Source organism: Mixophyes fleayi, chromosome 12, assembly GCF_038048845.1.
Source record: "Mixophyes fleayi isolate aMixFle1 chromosome 12, aMixFle1.hap1, whole genome shotgun sequence".
Taxonomy (NCBI): Eukaryota; Metazoa; Chordata; class Amphibia; order Anura; family Limnodynastidae; genus Mixophyes; species Mixophyes fleayi.
The window spans coordinates 32,672,554-32,691,396 of record NC_134413.1 but is presented as its reverse complement, the minus strand read 5'-3'; the positions used below and the strand labels follow the sequence as shown (position 1 = coordinate 32,691,396).

Here is an 18,843-nt window from a genome sequence, read left to right as displayed (position 1 = left end):
GACACTCCAGGCGTTGTGAAACTACAAGTCCCAGCATACCCTTCCAGCAATAAGCTGCTATATATTGGCAAAGCATGCTGGGGCTTGTAGTTTCATAACACCTGGAGTGACACAGTTTAGCCAAGCCATGTCTAGCATGTTCTTATATATAGTCTAAAATGCCAGACTCTCAGAATATTCATTTACCTTGTATTGTGTGTCTCAAGTCCTCCAAAATATTTTCTGACCTATCCAAGTATTTTCCAAAAAGGGACATTTGCTTTTGTAGGAAACGGAAATGATTTTGGCAGCTGTAATGGACTTAATTGTTACACCTCTCCTAATTGCCTTTAGTTTTTAGTCACTGATAAGCTGCTGGGTGTCTAGTTTTTTTGCATCTCTGCTTAATTGTTTTACTGAAGATGGTAAGACAAGAGTTCCCCTTTAATTTTCAATCAAAGAATAGTTTACTTATTCTATATTGTCCACGGTGCTTTCTTTGTCTGAAGTCAGTTTGGTCGGCTGGTATGTTCGGATAGCACAGTTCTCTAGTACATGTTTATAGCAAAACGTTCTGTTCAGTTTCAGCGCTGGTGGATGAGCCGCTAATTCACCCTACTGTGTACATCCCTCTGATGGATAACTCTGACCCGGGTGCAGCGGAAAAGAAGGAAATTGTCAACTTTGAGAAAGTGGAGGCAGAACCCGTTCAGAAGACAGGGGGCAAGAAAGGGAAGATCGTTACGGATAAAGGTGAGCGCAAAGGTAAATCCATGTTTCATATCTACTTACTTTATACATGTGTCCTATGCGTTTTCTCTGGTCATAGCTGTAGTGATCCTGCTGATTCTGGTCATCTCGCTTGTGGAGTGTATATAGATGATACATCTGATTTACAGGAATATTTTGTAAGATAATAAAAAAAGACCACAAATTTTGCTAAAGACTGTTCAGGTAACAGGGCGGGCTGACTGCCACATTGGGGGAGGTGGGTTTACACATTTGTCTTGTGGTTCCTCTTACTGGCAGTAACCTACCTTTTACTCACCACTCCGATTGGTGCTACTTGGCCACCAGAGACACACCGACTGTAAGTGCCAACTGTACACCACCATGGTGTTCCCAGTTGTTGGAGAATAGTCTCTGCCCCTTCCTGGCTCCTTTACCTGCAACTCGTCTCTCTACATCTCGGTTTACTAATACAGATTGTAAAGCCTACACTACTAATGCCATAAGACATTTTGAAGGTATTCGAAAAACAAAACAAAAATGAAAACAAAACTTTTCTAATTTTTAACTAGGGGAGACCTTCAGTAGTCATAATAGACTCAGATAGGTCTGGACTGTTTTTAGAATTGATACATCCAAGTAAGCCGGATCTATTATTCACTGCAAAATAAGTTACTTTTAGGTCCATTAATCATGGAATGTCATACATATAGGATAAGTCATGCTGCTATTTTATGCCAGAGTTTTCGTATTGTACAACCAGTGTTGACACACGTGCCCCCGGCGGGCTAGGGAGCTGACATGTGTTCCTGGCTCTGTTGGTGCACCTGTCGGATGTCATTGACAAATGAAGATGGGTGGTTGGGGTCTCACAGTGCTGCAATCCCGCTCACCCTCGTATATCTCCCAGACTCTTTTATAAAGGTTGTTCTGCAGAAAATGATTTTTTCTGAATGTAAAATTGTGTGTGACGTGGTTACAGTAAGGGCCCGAGCTACAATGTGCTGGGTCCCATAGCGACCAATCAGAGACTCGTACAAGTTACTGTAAAGGTCTGAATGTTATCCATGTGTCGCTGCTTATTGTGGTACTTGCACAATGCTATAAAATAAGCCCATTTTCCTGATTTCTAGATTTAGATAGATCACAAAATACTGTTTGAACCATATTTTAATTGCCGTAAATTAATTTTAGAAAATGCTGAAGTGAAAGTTAAGGATTTCCTAATGTCCATGAAGAACATGATATTCTCTGAGGATGAGGCCATGTCTGTGGTGGAGATGCTGAAGGACAAGTCCAGCTCTGTGCAGCAGATGGTACATAAGGTACGAGGTTACATGCTGATAGGTGTGTAAGATTTATTGGTATTAACTATAAGATCACAGCACATAGAAATATAATTATCCACAAAAATGGAATAAAATGAGGTTATATTAATATGTATCCTGCCCGTCACTAAGGAGCCATAATTATGTCACTTGTGCCTAGTAAATCGGTAGGCTGCATTCTGAGGATTATTTGTTTAATCACAGAATAGCTGCCTTATTGTGTACACACACTCTCACACACACACTCTCACACACACACTCTCACACACACACTCTCACACACACACTCTCACACACACACTCTCACACACACACTCTCACACACACACTCTCACACACACACTCTCACACACACACTCTCTCACACACACACTCTCTCACACACACACACTCTCTCACACACACACACTCTCTCACACACACACTCTCTCACACACACACTCTCTCACACACACACACTCTCACACACACACACTCTCACACACACACACTCTCACACACACACACTCTCACACACACACACTCTCACACACACACACTCTCACACACACACACTCTCACACACACACACTCTCACACACACACACTCTCACACACACACACTCTCACACACACACACTCTCACACACACACACTCTCACACACACACACTCTCACACACACACACTCTCACACACACACACTCTCACACACACACACTCTCACACACACACACTCTCACACACACACACTCTCACACACACACACTCTCACACACACACACTCTCACACACACACACTCTCACACACACACACTCTCACACACACACACTCTCACACACACACACTCTCACACACACACACTCTCACACACACACACTCTCACACACACACACTCTCACACACACACACTCTCACACACACACACTCTCACACACACACACTCTCACACACACACACTCTCACACACACACACTCTCACACACACACACTCTCACACACACACACTCTCACACACACACACTCTCACACACACACACTCTCACACACACACACTCTCACACACACACACTCTCACACACACACACTCTCACACACACACACTCTCACACACACACTCTCACACACACACTCTCACACACACACTCTCACACACACACTCTCACACACACTCTCACACACACTCTCACACACACTCTCACACACACTCTCACACACACTCTCACACACACTCTCACACACACTCTCACACACACTCTCACACACACTCTCACACACACTCTCACACTCTCACACTCTCTCACTCTCTCACTCTCTCACTCTCTCACTCTCTCACTCTCTCACTCTCTCACTCTCTCACTCTCACTCTCACACACAGCCTTGTTTAGATAGAAGCTCCGGATATCCCACCGATATCTCAAGCCGAGTAATTCTCTAATACAATGGTTGTTGGTATTGGTGGGAGCTGCTTGTTTCATATAAGGAGTGATATTTCTGCCTGTAATCTGCTGTACTAGCTCCCTGAATATATATTTTGCATGAAGTGTTATTGGAGAATGAGCCTATGTTTGTGACACGGCCCTTCTACTGCCATTCTACATTCATACCCTAGAGCAAGTGATACCACAGTGTAACTTTTACCTTGTTAACAAGCTAACTTTACACTTTATGCAGTACAAGGTCATTTGTTTATTTTGCTGCCACTTCCCATATCACGTCATATATTTTTATTGCTCATGGGCGTGACACTAGGAGTGTGTCAGCTCGTTTGATATATAAATTATGCTGTTATAACCTAGTATTACATGGTAACGCCACATTTTCTGGTGGTGATTTGTCTAAAGTTTACAGTGTAACTGATCACCCGTCACTCATAATCTATTTGACTGTTTGTAGAGACAGAGGGCTTCACAGTGCCAATGGTTTATACTGCTGTCCAAGCAAGAATTACAGCTTGTTACTACCATGTTATAATTTATATTATATTTTTAATGGAGTCTTAAAAATTTGCACTTATTACTACTTTTGATTTATTTTATCCCTTCCGACACATTGGTGATAGGAGTGCTATCATCTGTGGTTTACTCTGCTATCGCTATGCACCTGTGAGCACCCTACTTCATTTTGGTAGACGCCTTGATTTTGCTCATTTACAATAACATTCTGTCCAGCTGGCTGTTTAGTAGATTAAAAAGAACAGAAGTGACATTGTAGCACTGCTGTATTTCATTCTTTAAAAGGTCATAATTCCCTAAGACCATCTAAAAGTACCTGTACCTTCATATTTAAAAAATCATGTTAATAAGTAGAAATGTTCAAGTTTGGAATTACAGTTCAATGCTGAACGCAAGCAAAGTTATTTAACAATGTCGTGTGGAATTGCTGAGGACTGGGAACATTGCTGAAATCTGGTGCATAGCTCAGAAAGGTGCTGTAACCCCTAGCAACCACGTTTATTGAACGGTTTGTTTGATAGCAGCTCCTTATTAATGCAAGATAAAGCTGTGGCAGATGGGCTTGCTTTGTCACGCTATCAGGGAGCTGGTTTGACAGATGTATTTCTGTGATCTTTTTTCCGTCCGTAACATTATATGCGATAATGTTTCCACCTTGCAATTAAAAAATGGGGGGGAAAAAAGCACATGATCTACTCCAGTGTGTTGAATATGCATAGTTTACAAACACAATTATTATCTGCATTATATTAAAGAATAAACAAAATCTTGATAAGGGAAAAGGAATGTAAATTGCCCAACAAATACTTGAATCATTAATCCATTAGGGATAATGAGCATCCAATAAGTTATACTAGCAAACGTGTATACTTGTAATTGGTTGTTTTGTTTGTTAATAATGGTGTGCACCAGTTTCTATAAATACACCCATCGTATACCAGAAAAAAGGAATCGCACAGGGCAATCTGGCCATAGTATCGCACATACATAGAAACATACTGCAGTTAAATCTTGATCGATAATGTTTGTAAATCGCCCTTTTGTAACGAGGATAAGACTAAGATCCGACAAGGTTTAGGTCGTTCATTCTGATCACTCGCCCTACTTATTAAACACTTAATTCCCTTCAATATTTATTGTCTATGTATTTATGGAAGCATCCGGTTTATATTGCAGTGTCGGTCAAGGTAAAGCAGAAGCATAGTTCTACTTCCAGCTGGTCCTCGTCAGAGACCTCTTCAAGTGTTATTTAATCAGGAAACCCCATGAAGTGCTCAATGTGGGTGGGTTTCCCTTTTTGTTGGGCGAACTCCAGCTTGTGCCAAGTCTCACAATAGACTGCAGATTGTATTGTTGGCTATTGCTGCAGCATTGTTGGCAATTGTAGTGGAAAGGAAAGAAAAATCTAAATGACTCATCATGATTGGAGCGTAACAGCCTGTACTAATATCCATTTTCATAGTATACAATGTTAGGAGAGATTCACAGTTCCCACATCGATGGACTGTTGAGGTTTACAACAGACAAGTCTGTTTTCATCTGCTGAGGCCTCTTTTGTCCTGTGTTGCCAATTAGTGACTGTGTGATTAATGGTGACCAATAACATTATACTTCCGAATTATTCACTGCGTTATTTTCTAATCTTGCTTAAGCTGGGTACACACAACACGGTTTTCGTCCAATAATCGGCTCAAATAGCCGACATACGACTGCTCGTTCAAAAGTCGGGTCAGTGTGTACAGTGACACGATGGTCGAAAGTCTGCCCAAATGGACGATTATCGCCTCATTTGGTTGGTCGTACCGTTTAATATTTTCGTTCCAATCTCGTTTCCACTGTGTAGTGTGTATAAAGAGCCACAACAGTGAGTACGAAATTAGTCATTGCTCACGACAACATGGCTGTAAAAAGTCGCTAAAGGGACGTCCGCTCTTCCCTTTAACGTCCTAAACAAGGCTAGTGTGTATGCAGTCCATGGACCGAGCGATCGGACCATCGATCGCATGTAAAATCGCTCATCATAAAAAGTTGGTTGAAATTTCTGTAGTGTGTACCCAGCTTAATTATGCTTTGTATCTGTGTAAGTTAGCATAAAGTGCCTTTTTAGGCCAAGCTAGTACAGAAAGACGGCCTGACGTCTCATTTGCTCTGTTAATTGAGCTGAACAGTATTTAATGAGTGGCAGTGTGCCTTAAGTGGTAGTGGGGTGGACACCCATAATTAACTCTTTCCACTGTGCCTGTTTCCAGCCAGACCTACAGAAGGTCTTTCAGAGCGTTATGAGGGGAGATCCAAAAACCGTAATTAATGCAAGCTGTGCCCATGGTTATGTGCGAGACCGATAATGAGGTGCATTTGCAAAAATATAAATGCATTACACGATTGTATATTTTACAGTTATCATTATTTATATAGCGCCACTAATGCCGCAGCGCTGTACAGAGAACTCACTCACATCAGTCCCTGCCCCATTGGGGCTTACAGTCTAAATTCACTCACACACACACACACACACGGATCAATTTGTTAGCAGCCAATTAACCTACCAGTATGTTCTTGGAGTGTGGGAGGAAACCAGAGCACCCGGAGGAAACCCACACAAACACAGGGAGAACATACAAATTCCTCACAGATAAGGCCATGGTCAGGAATTGAACTCATGACCCCAGCGATGTCAGGCAGAAGTGCTAACCACTTAGCCACTGTGCTGCTACAGTTCATAGGTGACCTTTAATGTCCTCAGTTATGTCTTGATTTAGAGCTCAGAATTAAAAAAAAAAAAAAAAAGTCAGCAAACATGTCCTGAAATGGGATTGGTATCATGAGTGAATGGTTAATGTTTTTTTATGCCTTTTATTATCAATGTTTTCATCAAGCACCGGCACACAGGTACAGCGGAGTGCTTACATCTTTACTCTGTTTTATATCCTCCTATTAGGCCTACAAGGGAGATTCTGCTGCCTTAATTCAGTTAGAAGAAAAGGAAAAGTTGCTTTCTGCTGCCAGAGATGAATCGTCAATGGTGAAGGAGCAGTGCAGACAGCTCTCCCAGGTAACTCGCTGCCCTACTGTGGCCATGGTACCATGTCCCTGCTAGTGGCTGGCATTGTGTGGAATAGTAACTGTGTGGCACTGAAACCACATGGGGACTCTCTGGTGCTAGTGCACGCCTCATTGGTTACGGTGGAAAATAGTATGTGTATAGTAGTGTCATATTTTTTTTTTTAAAACATGGGACAAACATACCATTTATGCCAAAATTGTGATTTACGTTATCAAGTCATTTTGCAAAACCGCATTTCGTTTAGCAGATTTACTGACAGTGATTATAACATTTTATTGTAACTGTAATTCTGGATCTGATCTGTTGTAAGGGATTTGTGGCCCAGAACCAAACCCAACAACACCCTTCTAAGTTGTGCGTCTTTGCACTACTTTTTGAGAATTCCGGGCATGCGTCGTGCTGTGGTTATCCATGGGCTATGTACATTGGTTGAGCACGACTAAACTCCCATTTATGGAGTTAAAAGGGAAATTAGCGGTTAAGTAATAACTTAGTACCTAAATGTTCATAGTTATAAACGTCTATATATTTTGGCAGGAAATATCCTAATGGGGATAATTGGTGAAGTCAAAAAGCCTTGTGTATTCTCGGATCGTCACATTTTCGTATTGGGTTTGGAATAATGTCCGTTTCTGAATAATAGTTACATAGATTATATATTGTGTTGTTACCACCATAAAAATGGATGACACTGTTTGCAGTTGCTATGCTTGGCTTCATTGTAAGTACTTACCACTTCTCTTGTGACAATTGTGGATACGGTCACACTAAGTACATGCTCTCTACCTCCATGTCAATCTAAACTGTTGCCTGCACTTTGTTTTTATTTAAGGAACTGTTGGCAGAAAAGCAAAAATCAAACTTGGTGGAAGCAAAAGCAAGGGAGCGGATCAGCTTGTTGGAGAAAGAACATGGGGTTTTCCAGAGCAAGATACACAGCAGTTTCCAGGACACCCAACAAATGCAGCTTAAAGTAAGGAACTGAGAACTTAGCGCAGCCTTTCTGTGCTGTCAGAATGCAATTTGCAACTCTCCACTTGCGGTTCAGGTGACCTGTGTGTTAGAGCGTGCTGGGGTGTATAATACACATCTGGAATCTGCTATTCCTAGAGATCTTCATGCCCAGAGGTAACGGCATCATGTTTGCAGTTGTGGGGAGAATAATGTAGTATTGAAAATAGCTACATTTTTTTTGTTTTCTCATGATTAAGGCCACTATTTGGAGTGAATGCTATGGGGACGTAGCGGTGGATAAAGGTGATGTTGCTTATACACAGCTGATGGGATTCAAAATAAATGAAAAAATCTGGGTTCAATTTACTTTTCTTTGACCCCGTACATCCGCTTTAGAGAATGTCCCCCAAATGTGTTCACAATATCCTAAATCTATGACCCTGAATAAAGCTGGAAGAGCTGTGGTCTATAATATCTGTGTAATGTGTGTAACCACTGTTATTCATAGCTGCTATGTAAAATCCTAGACTATAAATAGTCTGTGTACAGTGCTGTAGATTTATATCTTCTGAGTATTCCTGGGAGCTATTTCTACTGATGATTAATCTACTTATATTACAGTTTATGCTTGAAATCCTTTATTTCCCCTCTCCTGGCTTGCTGGGTTGTTCCTTAATGGGATATATTCCAGACGTTTTATTAGAACATTTCTCATACTTAAAGCAATATAGAGACGTTTATGAAACTTCATTGATAACTGTAGGAAAAGGTGGTGGTGCCCTTAGCAACCAATCAGACACTTTCTTTCGTTTGTCTAGAAGTATAATAGGATCTGATTGGTTGCTTGACGACCACACCCCTCGCACCACACTCTTTCCTACTGGTAACCTTGTTGTCAGAGTTTGTAGACCAGTGCCGAGCAACAGACGGCCCCCCGAGCCCCCACCTGCCTCCCTAGCTCCTTCCTGCTTTGTCAGACTTGTTTGTTATAGCTTGTAACACTTGATGAAACTGCCTGCTGATTACAGACAGCTGTCTCTTTCTTTGAGGAGGTATATGGGTTTTAACTGATTGCCGTTTTAAATTTCCTCTGCAAAGTCACCAATATCCGGCGACTTTTAGAAACCGATGCGTAATACATTTACACCCAGGAGTTTTGCATCATTGATCAGATTTAGGTAGACTGACGGCCTGCAATATGTGTACTGTCCGTGTAACAAGGAACGCTACATGGGACATGTGGTCTACAAGTGCCAACATACACATTTTCTTGCTTCCATGGCCGTTGCAGGGTTTTCTGTTAATCCTTGTGAATGTTATCTCGGCCCTTACAATGCTTGTGTGTTCCCGCTATGAACAACTGCCCTTGATTAAGGTCTGCTTTCCAACAAAACGACAATTCAAAATTAACCTTCATTATAAGAATTGTACAATAGATTCCAGGAGATTGCAGATTTGACTGGGAGTCCCTCACTAGTGGCCTTATTTGCCCCGTTCCACCATGTCAGACGTTTAATGTTGTACTCGTCTTGTCTTGTTCTTCATTTCCTTTTAGTGCCTCATCATCTATTCTTATTGGAGCCAGATCTAAACATGCTCCTGCTTTAAATAACTCCAAGCACAGATGTTTCATTTATAGCTCTGTGCTGAGCTTCCTTTTAATACCAAAGCAGAAAGTAAGCTGAGAGCAGATGGTGCCCCGGAGACATCCTTCAGTGTACCTGTGCATGTAGATATGCACCTATAAATAACTCGTGTCCTCCCGTCAAAAAACAGACTGCTCCATGTGCCATGTCAGAGACTGCATTGTGAGAGCAGTCAGATGAGATGGGCTATGTAACAATGGTACACAGAGACTAGGTGACACAATGACATACAGGGTTCCAGAATAGAATGTTTGGGGGTCTTCGGGTTCTATAGGCATATTCTCATTGTTACAAGTTATTTATCTGTCTTTTGGTGGGTTTTCATACTAGTGTCAATCTTTAAAAGTACAGAAACACCCAAGAAATAGGTTTACGTTGTTGCATAAAGCAATTTCTAAGGATGAGGAATAGTGTTGTTTTACTCAGCAGTAAGCTTTCAACTTCACAGAAGTCTTTAAAGAGCCACTTCTAATATTAATGTAATACAGCCTGTGCATTATGAAGTTAACATAGTTTAATGTGTTTTTATTTAAAGTGGTCCAGCATGCTGTCTGTTTTTCCTTTACCGATAGCTGACATTTCATGTACAGACAGCTATATAAAGTATACACCCATTTTGGCTTTTTTCACATTATATTTTCTTCAGGAAATTCATGGAATCCAAATTGATTTATTTTGGAGTATATATGGATCTACACATATTTAATCATTTCAATTAAAAAAAAGAACGCTAAAGATTTTTCTTGATTATATACAAATAACAGACGATGATTGATTACATAACTATTCACCCTCCACATGTTAATACTTCAGAGAAGCATGTTTAAATGAAATTACAGCCCTGCGTTATTTTGGGTCAGTTCCTTCAGGTTGGATGTCGATTATTGGTGCACAGCAAATTTCATTCCAGAGGTTCCCTATGTCTCTCAAAGTCTAGGCTTTGAATGGGCCACTCCAGGGCGTATATTTGCTAAACTGCGGGTTTGAAAAAGTGGAAATGTTGCCTATAGCAGCCAATCGGATTCTAGTTATCATTTATTTAGTACATTCTACAAAATAACTAGAATCTGGTTGCTATAGGCATCATCTTTACTTTTTCAGACCCACAGTTTAGTAAGTATACCCCCATGACTTTGTTGCTGTTTTGTTGTATGCATTTTACCTGCATGTTTCATATATAAAGATATAAACTTTAGTGTTTTGTTATCCTTTAAGATTTGCACTTTGGCATATTATTTATTATATGATTTATTATAATACTTTGTTGTTGGGTGTTGGTTGGTTTCTCATTGAGTGAGAAGTTTTTTTTTTTTTGTTTTTTTTTTATTTCTGAAAACACAAAGGCATAACCTTATTCTACTGCTCTTAGGGATTAATTTGTGGTATTTGTTTAGTTTCAGCAGGTCCGTGAGCAATTAGAAAGCCAGCTTACTCACCTGAAACAGGAGAATGGTATCCTGAGAGATGCTGTGAGCTCAGCCACCAACCAAATGGAAAGCAAGTAAGTATTTTCTTGTGTGTTCTGCCCTAAACTACTACAGGCATTTATAGTTGTGAAATGCATTATGCACAGGTATTATAGGTTAAAATAATGGGCAGACTAGATAGGCCAGGTGGTTCTTATCTGCCGTTAAATTTTGTGTTTCTATGTGGACACACGAGATAATTCCACATCCCTTGAAAGCCCATCCTCTGTCTTGTGGTGAATAATACTATACAGACTGGAAAAGAGCCTTATGTTGACCTCATCATTGCTTTCATAATTGTCATGTGTCGGTGGGCACATTGGGCCTGGAACGTGATTGGCCTGATGTGGCAATATGACAAGAGCAAGCGCCTAAAAATGCTCTGCTTGCAGTCTGCTCTCAAATTAGGCCCTCTGTTATGGACTGATATAGAGCAGAGGATCAGCTCCCAGGGGATGGATCCCTATAAATCAAGGAGTGGAGGAGGTTCTTTTTTCCAATCTGAAATTTTTAGTTTTCTGTGTGGAATAAACTGGTCCTAAAAAGATGACTTACCTGGGGTCCAGTGTTCACGCAATCCATCTCCTCCCAGATGTCTTCTGCACACTTGCCCCTGCTCAGCTTGTCCCTGTGGGTTCTGCTGTGTGAGGGCAGCCTATTGTCCACCAGTAGCACTCTGCCAGCAGGGGCGCACATGAGCGAACCGAGCAGTGTCAGTTAAACAATATGTCAGGGACGTGTAGGATCACGTGAGAACTGGACCCCAAGCAAATATTCTTTTGCACTGGGGTTTAACTAAATTTTTAGTTTGGGGTTAATTTATCCTTTAGGCTCCAATGAACATGACGCACAGAAAAAATTACATAACAGCAAACAAATGTATACATCTTTAAAATAATCCATATTAGTTGAAGACTAAATTAGACTGTGAACTTTGATATACTGTAGCTTTATTGTCTCCATTCTGTTTGGGAATCGCATCATACTGTGCTATGGGGCACATGTTTATAAACTGTTCCACAGCTAAGTGAAGAGAAGCTGGTGTTGACCATGACAACCAATCAGGTGTTTGCTTTCATTGTCTGAACTTTTCCTGAATAATAACAGCTAGATTCTGACTGCAATGAGCAGCACAGCTATTTTTGCAAAGTTTCCTGTGGAACAGTATTCAGAAATGTCCCCAAATGTATTTCATTACCATTATCCTTTCTCTTTTTTGTGACAGACAATCCAATGAGCTTATCAAGCTTCGTCAGGATTACGCCAGGCTGGTGAAAGAATTGAATGATAAAAACAGCAGCTTGGCAGAAGAGGAGCTGCAGAAGAAGAACCACGAGCAGAAGACGGCCGGGCTAAAGGTGCAGAACTTTCTAATGTAGCTGTCAATTTGTCATCACTTGTAATGTGGTGCCAGTTTCTTGTCACAACAGGCTGCCACGACTGTATGTAGTGATTTCCATACCAGCATTCCAGTTTCTTGTGGCACCTCTGTGGCAAGACACTTCTATATAAGTGTGTATATATGTCCTGTATCAATTTGAATGTCATGTAAAACCGCTATTTGCATTAGTTATTTGCATCTGTGAAGTGAAGGAGCTCAACATTCATACTACTTGTAACATTACATTTAGTGGCCTGAACTAACATGCATGCAAATATAGCCCTTACTATTCACTAGGAAACAGTACCTCCTGAATACCAGTCAGCCAGGCTAATATAGATAGATATATAGTGAGAGAGCGTGTCTGGTTTTTATAGGAGAAGTTCCCTTACAGTTATAGCATGATTAGTTGTGAACTGATAGAACAGAATCTCTAGTGTTCATTAAATATAGATTAACAATAATTTGGTCATGTATTGATCTCCTATTGGTTGAAATGTGTCCTTATAGTTGTATTCCTGGTTTGTGTTCTAGGCTCAGATGCAAGAGGCAGAAAGGAGATGGGAGGAAGTTGAAAAATACCTAAGAAAAAGGATGTCCGAATTAGAAATGACCCAACAAGGTTCCGACTCTTTCTGTTTTTTCCATGTCACTTGTTGAAACATTGTTACTTTCTATAATTGTGCTGTAGAAATCTAGTACAACATTCCCCTGTGTATCTGCTGTGTGCTGTAATGTGCTCTTCATGACCTGCATGGTCTGCTCCTCTTACAGATCTACAGACAAAGCTGATCTCCAAGGATGCTGAAGTCCAGAGTCTGCACAGCAAACTTACTGACACCATAGTGACCAATCAGCAGCTGGAACAGCGAATCATGCAGCTTATGGGTGCCGGGCAAGATGACAACCTTCAAATGCAGGTGCAGGTACTGTGTTCTTTACCATCTTCACGAAATGTCCTGGTGTGTCTCCTTTACTGTTTGTAAGATTTAATGGGTCTGCCAGAGGCAGCTGCCCTTCCATGTGAGGAGTATGTTTTCCTGCTTAAAGGATTGCTTAATTAGTGTATATATATTACTATAATGAATATCTGTATGACAAATGAGGTGTATTGCATCTGTTGGGTCATCCTGATGGAGTGGTGGTCTCATTATAAGAACCCAGGCAATGGAGTGGTGGTCTCATTATAAGAACCCAGGCAATGGAGTGGTGGTCTCATTATAAGAACCCAGGCAATGGAGTGGTGGTCTCATTATAAGAACCCAGGCAATGGAGTGGTGGTCTCATTATAAGAACCCAGGCAATGGAGTGGTGGTCTCATTATAAGAACCCAGGCAATGGAGTGGTGGTCTCATTATAAGAACCCAGGCAATGGAGTGGTGGTCTCATTATAAGAACCCAGGCAATGGAGTGGTGGTCTCATTATAAGAACCCAGGCAATGGAGTGGTGGTCTCGTTGCAAGCACCCAGGCAATGGAGTGGTGGTCTCGTTGCAAGCACCCAGGCAATGGAGTGGTGGTCTCGTTGCAAGCACCCAGGGAATATATTGGGTACATTAGTGGCCATTCACTCTATTATAGTTTTGGCTACTTTGACCTAGATGGCTCCACCCAAATAGTCTCCATATCATCACCATTTGTAGCTAACTGTTGGTTTTGTGTAAAAAGACACCCATCTAAATTGTAACTCCCTTAGACGTCCATTTCCATCCTCTGTCCCCTCTTGTTATGAAGGAAAACTCATTTGTTGACACTTTGGGGGTGTATGGTTAAATATGCAGAGTAAACTGAGAGGTGTATGTATGTGTACAGATATGTATATGTGTGTGTGTGTATATGTATGTATGTATATGTGTATATATATGTATATATGTATGTATATGTATGTATATATATGTATATATATGTATATATATATGTATATATATATATATATATATATATATATATATATATATATATATATATATATATATATATATATATATATATATATGATCCTACCAAACAGGTGATGATGATCATCATATGCAGATTGAAACGGTCATTAACTGAAACAGGAACAGTTTTATGTAGGATGCTTAAAACTGGGTGAGGAACAGCCAAACCCCGCTGCAAAGGTGAGGTTGTGGAAGACCCTTTCATGTCACAGGTCATACATACACCAAGGCCAGACTGAGCACAGCAACAAGACACAAGGTAGTTATACGTCATCAGCAAAGTTTCTCCAAGGCAAAGATTTTAAAGCGTACTTGGGTTACAAGATGTGCTGTGCAAGTTCTGTTGAAGAAACTCAAAGAAACCGGCAACATTGAGGACCGTAGACGCAGTGGTCGGCCTAGGAATCTTAGTGCATTGGGTGAACGACACCTCATGCTTACTACCCTTTTGAAATCAGAAGATGTTCAGCAGTGCCATCCGTTCAGAACTGGAAAAAGAAACTGGACTAATGAGTCAAAATTTGAAATATTTGGCTGTAACAGAAGGCAGTTTGTTCGATAATGAATGTCTGCAGGCAACAGCGAAGCATGGTGGAGGTTCCTTGTAAGTTTGGGGCTGCATTTCTGCAAATGGAAATGGGGATTTTGTCAGGATTAATGGTGTCCTGAATGCTAAGAAATACAGTCAGGTACTTATCCATCATGCAATACCATCAGGGAGATGTGTGATTTGGTTCCAACTTTATTCTGCAGCGGGACAAGGACCCCAAACATACAGCCAATGTCATTAAGAACTATCTTCAGCGTAAGAAAGAACAAGGGTTCCTGGAAGTGATGATATGGCCCCCCACAGAGCCCTGATCTCAACATCATCGAGTCTGTCTGGGATTACATAAAGAGACAGAAGGATTTGAGCATGCCTACATCCACAGAAGATCTGGGGTTAGTTCTCCAAGATGTTTGGAACGATCTCCCTGCTGAGTTCCTTCAAAAACTGTGTGCAAGTGTACCTAGAAGAATTGATGCTGTTTTGAAGGCAAAGGGTGGTCACACCAAATATTGATTTTAGATTTCTCCTCTGTTCATTCACTTTGCATTTTGTTAATTGATAAAAATACACTATTAATACTTCTAGTTTTGATAGCATTCTTACTTTGCAGCATTTTTTTCACACCTGCCTAAAACTTTGCACACTATTTTCTGTGTGTGTGTGTGCAGAAAAAAATCGGAATCCCAGAACTACTAGTGAGCCTTTTCCGACCTGCAAAAGTGTGTAAATTCCGACGTGTTGTATTGGAGGACAGCTTGATAGAAATCCTTTTTATATATTTTACTTTGATGGATTGGAATTGATGCAGAAGCTGCGATTCTCTTTTCCGTTTACATTGTCAATGACAGAGAATTGCCCATTTTTGATAGATAAGGTGGATGAAGTGTGGGAGTTCTTTTGAATGAATACGGTCTTGGGATTACATTCCGAGAACTGTTTTGTTTGAACGCACACAGCTTGTAGTTTAATTTGAGCTATGTTACAGCTCTGTGTATTCTTTCTTTATGCCATTGTCACGCAGTCTTCAGTGTGCCTTACTCCAGCCGATGATGGATTAGATCCCCCGCAGTCATCATTACCTGAGCTAGAATGAGTCATTGTGAAGCCTGTAAATGTAAACTAATTTGCTTAAATTAATGCTCGCTGTGAAAGTTGACATAAATTAGTTTACATTGTGTTTATTATTATTTCCATCTAGCATGTAATTGTTTGAAAGTTTTTTTTTTTTATTTTACTAACTTTTGTTTTTTCTTGAGGCTATTTATGAGTTTATTTTGACATGTGCCAGCCGGGTGGAAGTGTTTAGGAAAGTTTTTAGAAATGAAGGCAGGCCTCTATAGTTGTGGTGCAGCAGTATAGTGCACTAAATTGGAAAAATGGATTTGGTTCCGTTTTTAAGAGCAGTGACAGTTGAAATGGCATAAATAGTTACTGTATTAACTATAAAGTGTAAAGGAATTTTTTTTTTTTTTTTTTTATCTAAAAGTAATTTAATTGTAAGTCTTGAAATATCTCTGTATATTGGAATACCCAGCATTTGTTCATTATGACTTTTTACATTTATCTCCAATAGACTGAACCCCGGTCAGGGAAATGTAATAGTGTGAGCTCAACCGGTCAGGAAAACGCTGTAATAGTGTGAGCTCAACCGGTCAGGGATACGTTGTAATAGTGTGAGCTCAACCGGTCAGGGATACGTTGTAATAGTGTGAGCTCAACCGGTCAGGGATACGTTGTAGTAGTGTGAGCTCAACCCGTCGGGGAAACGTTGTAATAGTGTGAGCTCAACTCGTCGGGGAAACGTTGTAGTAGTGTGAGCTCAGCCCGTCGGGGAAACGTTGTAGTAGTGTGAGCTCAGCCCGTCGGGGAAACGTTGTAGTAGTGTGAGCTCAACCCGTCGGGGAAACGTTGTAGTAGTGTGAGCTCAGCCCGTCGGGGAAACGTTGTAGTAGTGTGAGCTCAGCCCGTCGGGGAAACGTTGTAGTAGTGTGAGCTCAACCCGTCGGGGAAACGTTGTAGTAGTGTGAGCTCAACCCGTCGGGGAAACGTTGTAGTAGTGTGAGCTCAACCCGTCGGGGAAACGTTGTAGTAGTGTGAGCTCAACCCGTCGGGGAAACGTTGTAGTAGTGTGAGCTCAACCCGTCGGGGAAACGTTGTAGTAGTGTGAGCTCAACCCGTCGGGGAAACGTTGTAGTAGTGTGAGCTCAACCCGTCGGGGAAACGTTGTAGTAGTGTGAGCTCAACCCGTCGGGGAAACGTTGTAGTAGTGTGAGCTCAACCCGTCGGGGGAGACGTTGTAGTAGTGTGAGCTCAACCCGTCGGGGAAACGTTGTAGTAGTGTGAGCTCAACCCGTCGGGGAAACGTTGTAGTAGTGTGAGCTCAACCCGTCGGGGAAACGTTGTAGTAGTGTGAGCTCAACCCGTCGGGGAAACGTTGTAGTAGTGTGAGCTCAACCCGTCGGGGAAACGTTGTAGTAGTGTGAGCTCAACCCGTCGGGGAAACGTTGTAGTAGTGTGAGCTCAACCCGTCGGGGAAACGTTGTAGTAGTGTGAGCTCAACCCGTCGGGGAAACTGTATATGTATATATGAAGCTATATCTGCATACAGTATGATTCATACTTGTCTTTTTTAATTTTTTTTATTAAGGATCTGTTGAAGCAAAATGAAGCACTGAATGTTCAAATTCAAAAATACCATTCCCAGATGCAAGTCCAGGTAAAGAGCCACCAAATAACATGTTAGCGTGAAATATCTGAAATATGGTCAGAATTTCTAATGACCTGTAAATATTCTAACAACTGTACACATCTGTTACCTTTACAGATATTAGTGGCCAGGATTAGAGGTTTATTTAATCTTTGTGGAGTCAGAAAGAGGAACTTAAATCTAACCAAAGTAACAAAGTGTTTGGTCTTATTTCCGTATTTTATGTATGGTGACTGCTAGTGGACTCTTCTGGGAAGTACCCGTCCAGCACACACCTAAATCTAGGTTAGGCATTTACTCAGTGTTGTTGGGATTTGTACTTTCATTTTTAGAAATATTTATTATGGTGACTAGATGTTTTCAACTGTCCCTTCAAGTCTCTTTCTGAAAGGTGAATGTAATTATAAATGTGTGCCTTTTATTTTCTAGTCTTCCGCTTCAGTCAGAGTGGATGAACTACATAAAGCGTAAGTTTTAGTACCATTATTATTACTATGGCGGAACAGAGCATGTGTCCCATTTAGTCGAGGGATAATATTGCCCATTTACAAACCATAAGTAATTGGTTCCTCAACCTGTAAACTGCTAGTGTTGATCACTCATGGCCCTAGAGACAGGATCGGTGTATGATTTGGCAACACAGGTAAATGTTTGGTGCATGGGCCAAACTCACGGATCTCCTCTGCTGTAATGGAGCCAATTAGTGTTGTTGTAAGATGAGGATGCAGGATGATAATTGGCCTCTTTCTGGGATATTTATAAACCTTATGGATGACCCATATAGAGTAGCATGTGTGAGTTTTTCTCTGCAAATCTTTTAAAACTGAGGATACAAGCCATTAATGTACCAGGAACTATTGATTTGTCAGATTCTCATGAAAATTGGTTCAACCTAAATTGCTGCCTTTTTATTTTTTTTTATTGCCTTTTAATCCTTAAAAAGATTGTTACTACTGACTTGCGGCATTTCATCATTCAGGCTATTGGTCGGATCCTCGTCCACTAGCTTGCGACCATCGCTGCTCCTGATGTCTCTCTTCATAGATGCAGCGTGTTGTCCAAAAAAAACAAAAAAAACAAAAACGTTGCCCTTCTCAAAAGCAGCGGGGTTGTAGTGCGAAGCAATCCGTGATGTCATGTAGACTATCCTCGCTGCTGCCGTCCCC

At 41.0% G+C, this 18,843-nt stretch overlaps 1 protein-coding gene across 15 annotated transcripts in view; it reads left to right on the top strand.

The window, feature by feature from the left end:
- The window catches only part of KTN1 (kinectin 1), a 105,688-nt gene that overhangs the window by 30,182 nt on the left and 56,663 nt on the right, over positions 1 to 18,843 (top strand). For 6 of the 15 annotated variants that reach the window (XM_075192709.1, XM_075192711.1, XM_075192710.1 and 3 more), the window contains exons 4-13: positions 562 to 744; positions 1,903 to 2,033; positions 6,909 to 7,022; positions 7,867 to 8,007; positions 11,029 to 11,135; positions 12,326 to 12,458; positions 13,016 to 13,103; positions 13,256 to 13,407; positions 17,618 to 17,686; positions 18,107 to 18,144. In XM_075192709.1, the coding sequence (XP_075048810.1) occupies positions 562 to 744; positions 1,903 to 2,033; positions 6,909 to 7,022; positions 7,867 to 8,007; positions 11,029 to 11,135; positions 12,326 to 12,458; positions 13,016 to 13,103; positions 13,256 to 13,407; positions 17,618 to 17,686; positions 18,107 to 18,144 (1,156 nt within the window). The remainder of the gene's footprint in view (positions 1 to 561; positions 745 to 1,902; positions 2,034 to 6,908; positions 7,023 to 7,866; positions 8,008 to 11,028; positions 11,136 to 12,325; positions 12,459 to 13,015; positions 13,104 to 13,255; positions 13,408 to 17,617; positions 17,687 to 18,106; positions 18,145 to 18,843) is intronic. The other 9 variants (XM_075192706.1, XM_075192716.1, XM_075192715.1 and 6 more) reach the window with 3 other exon arrangements.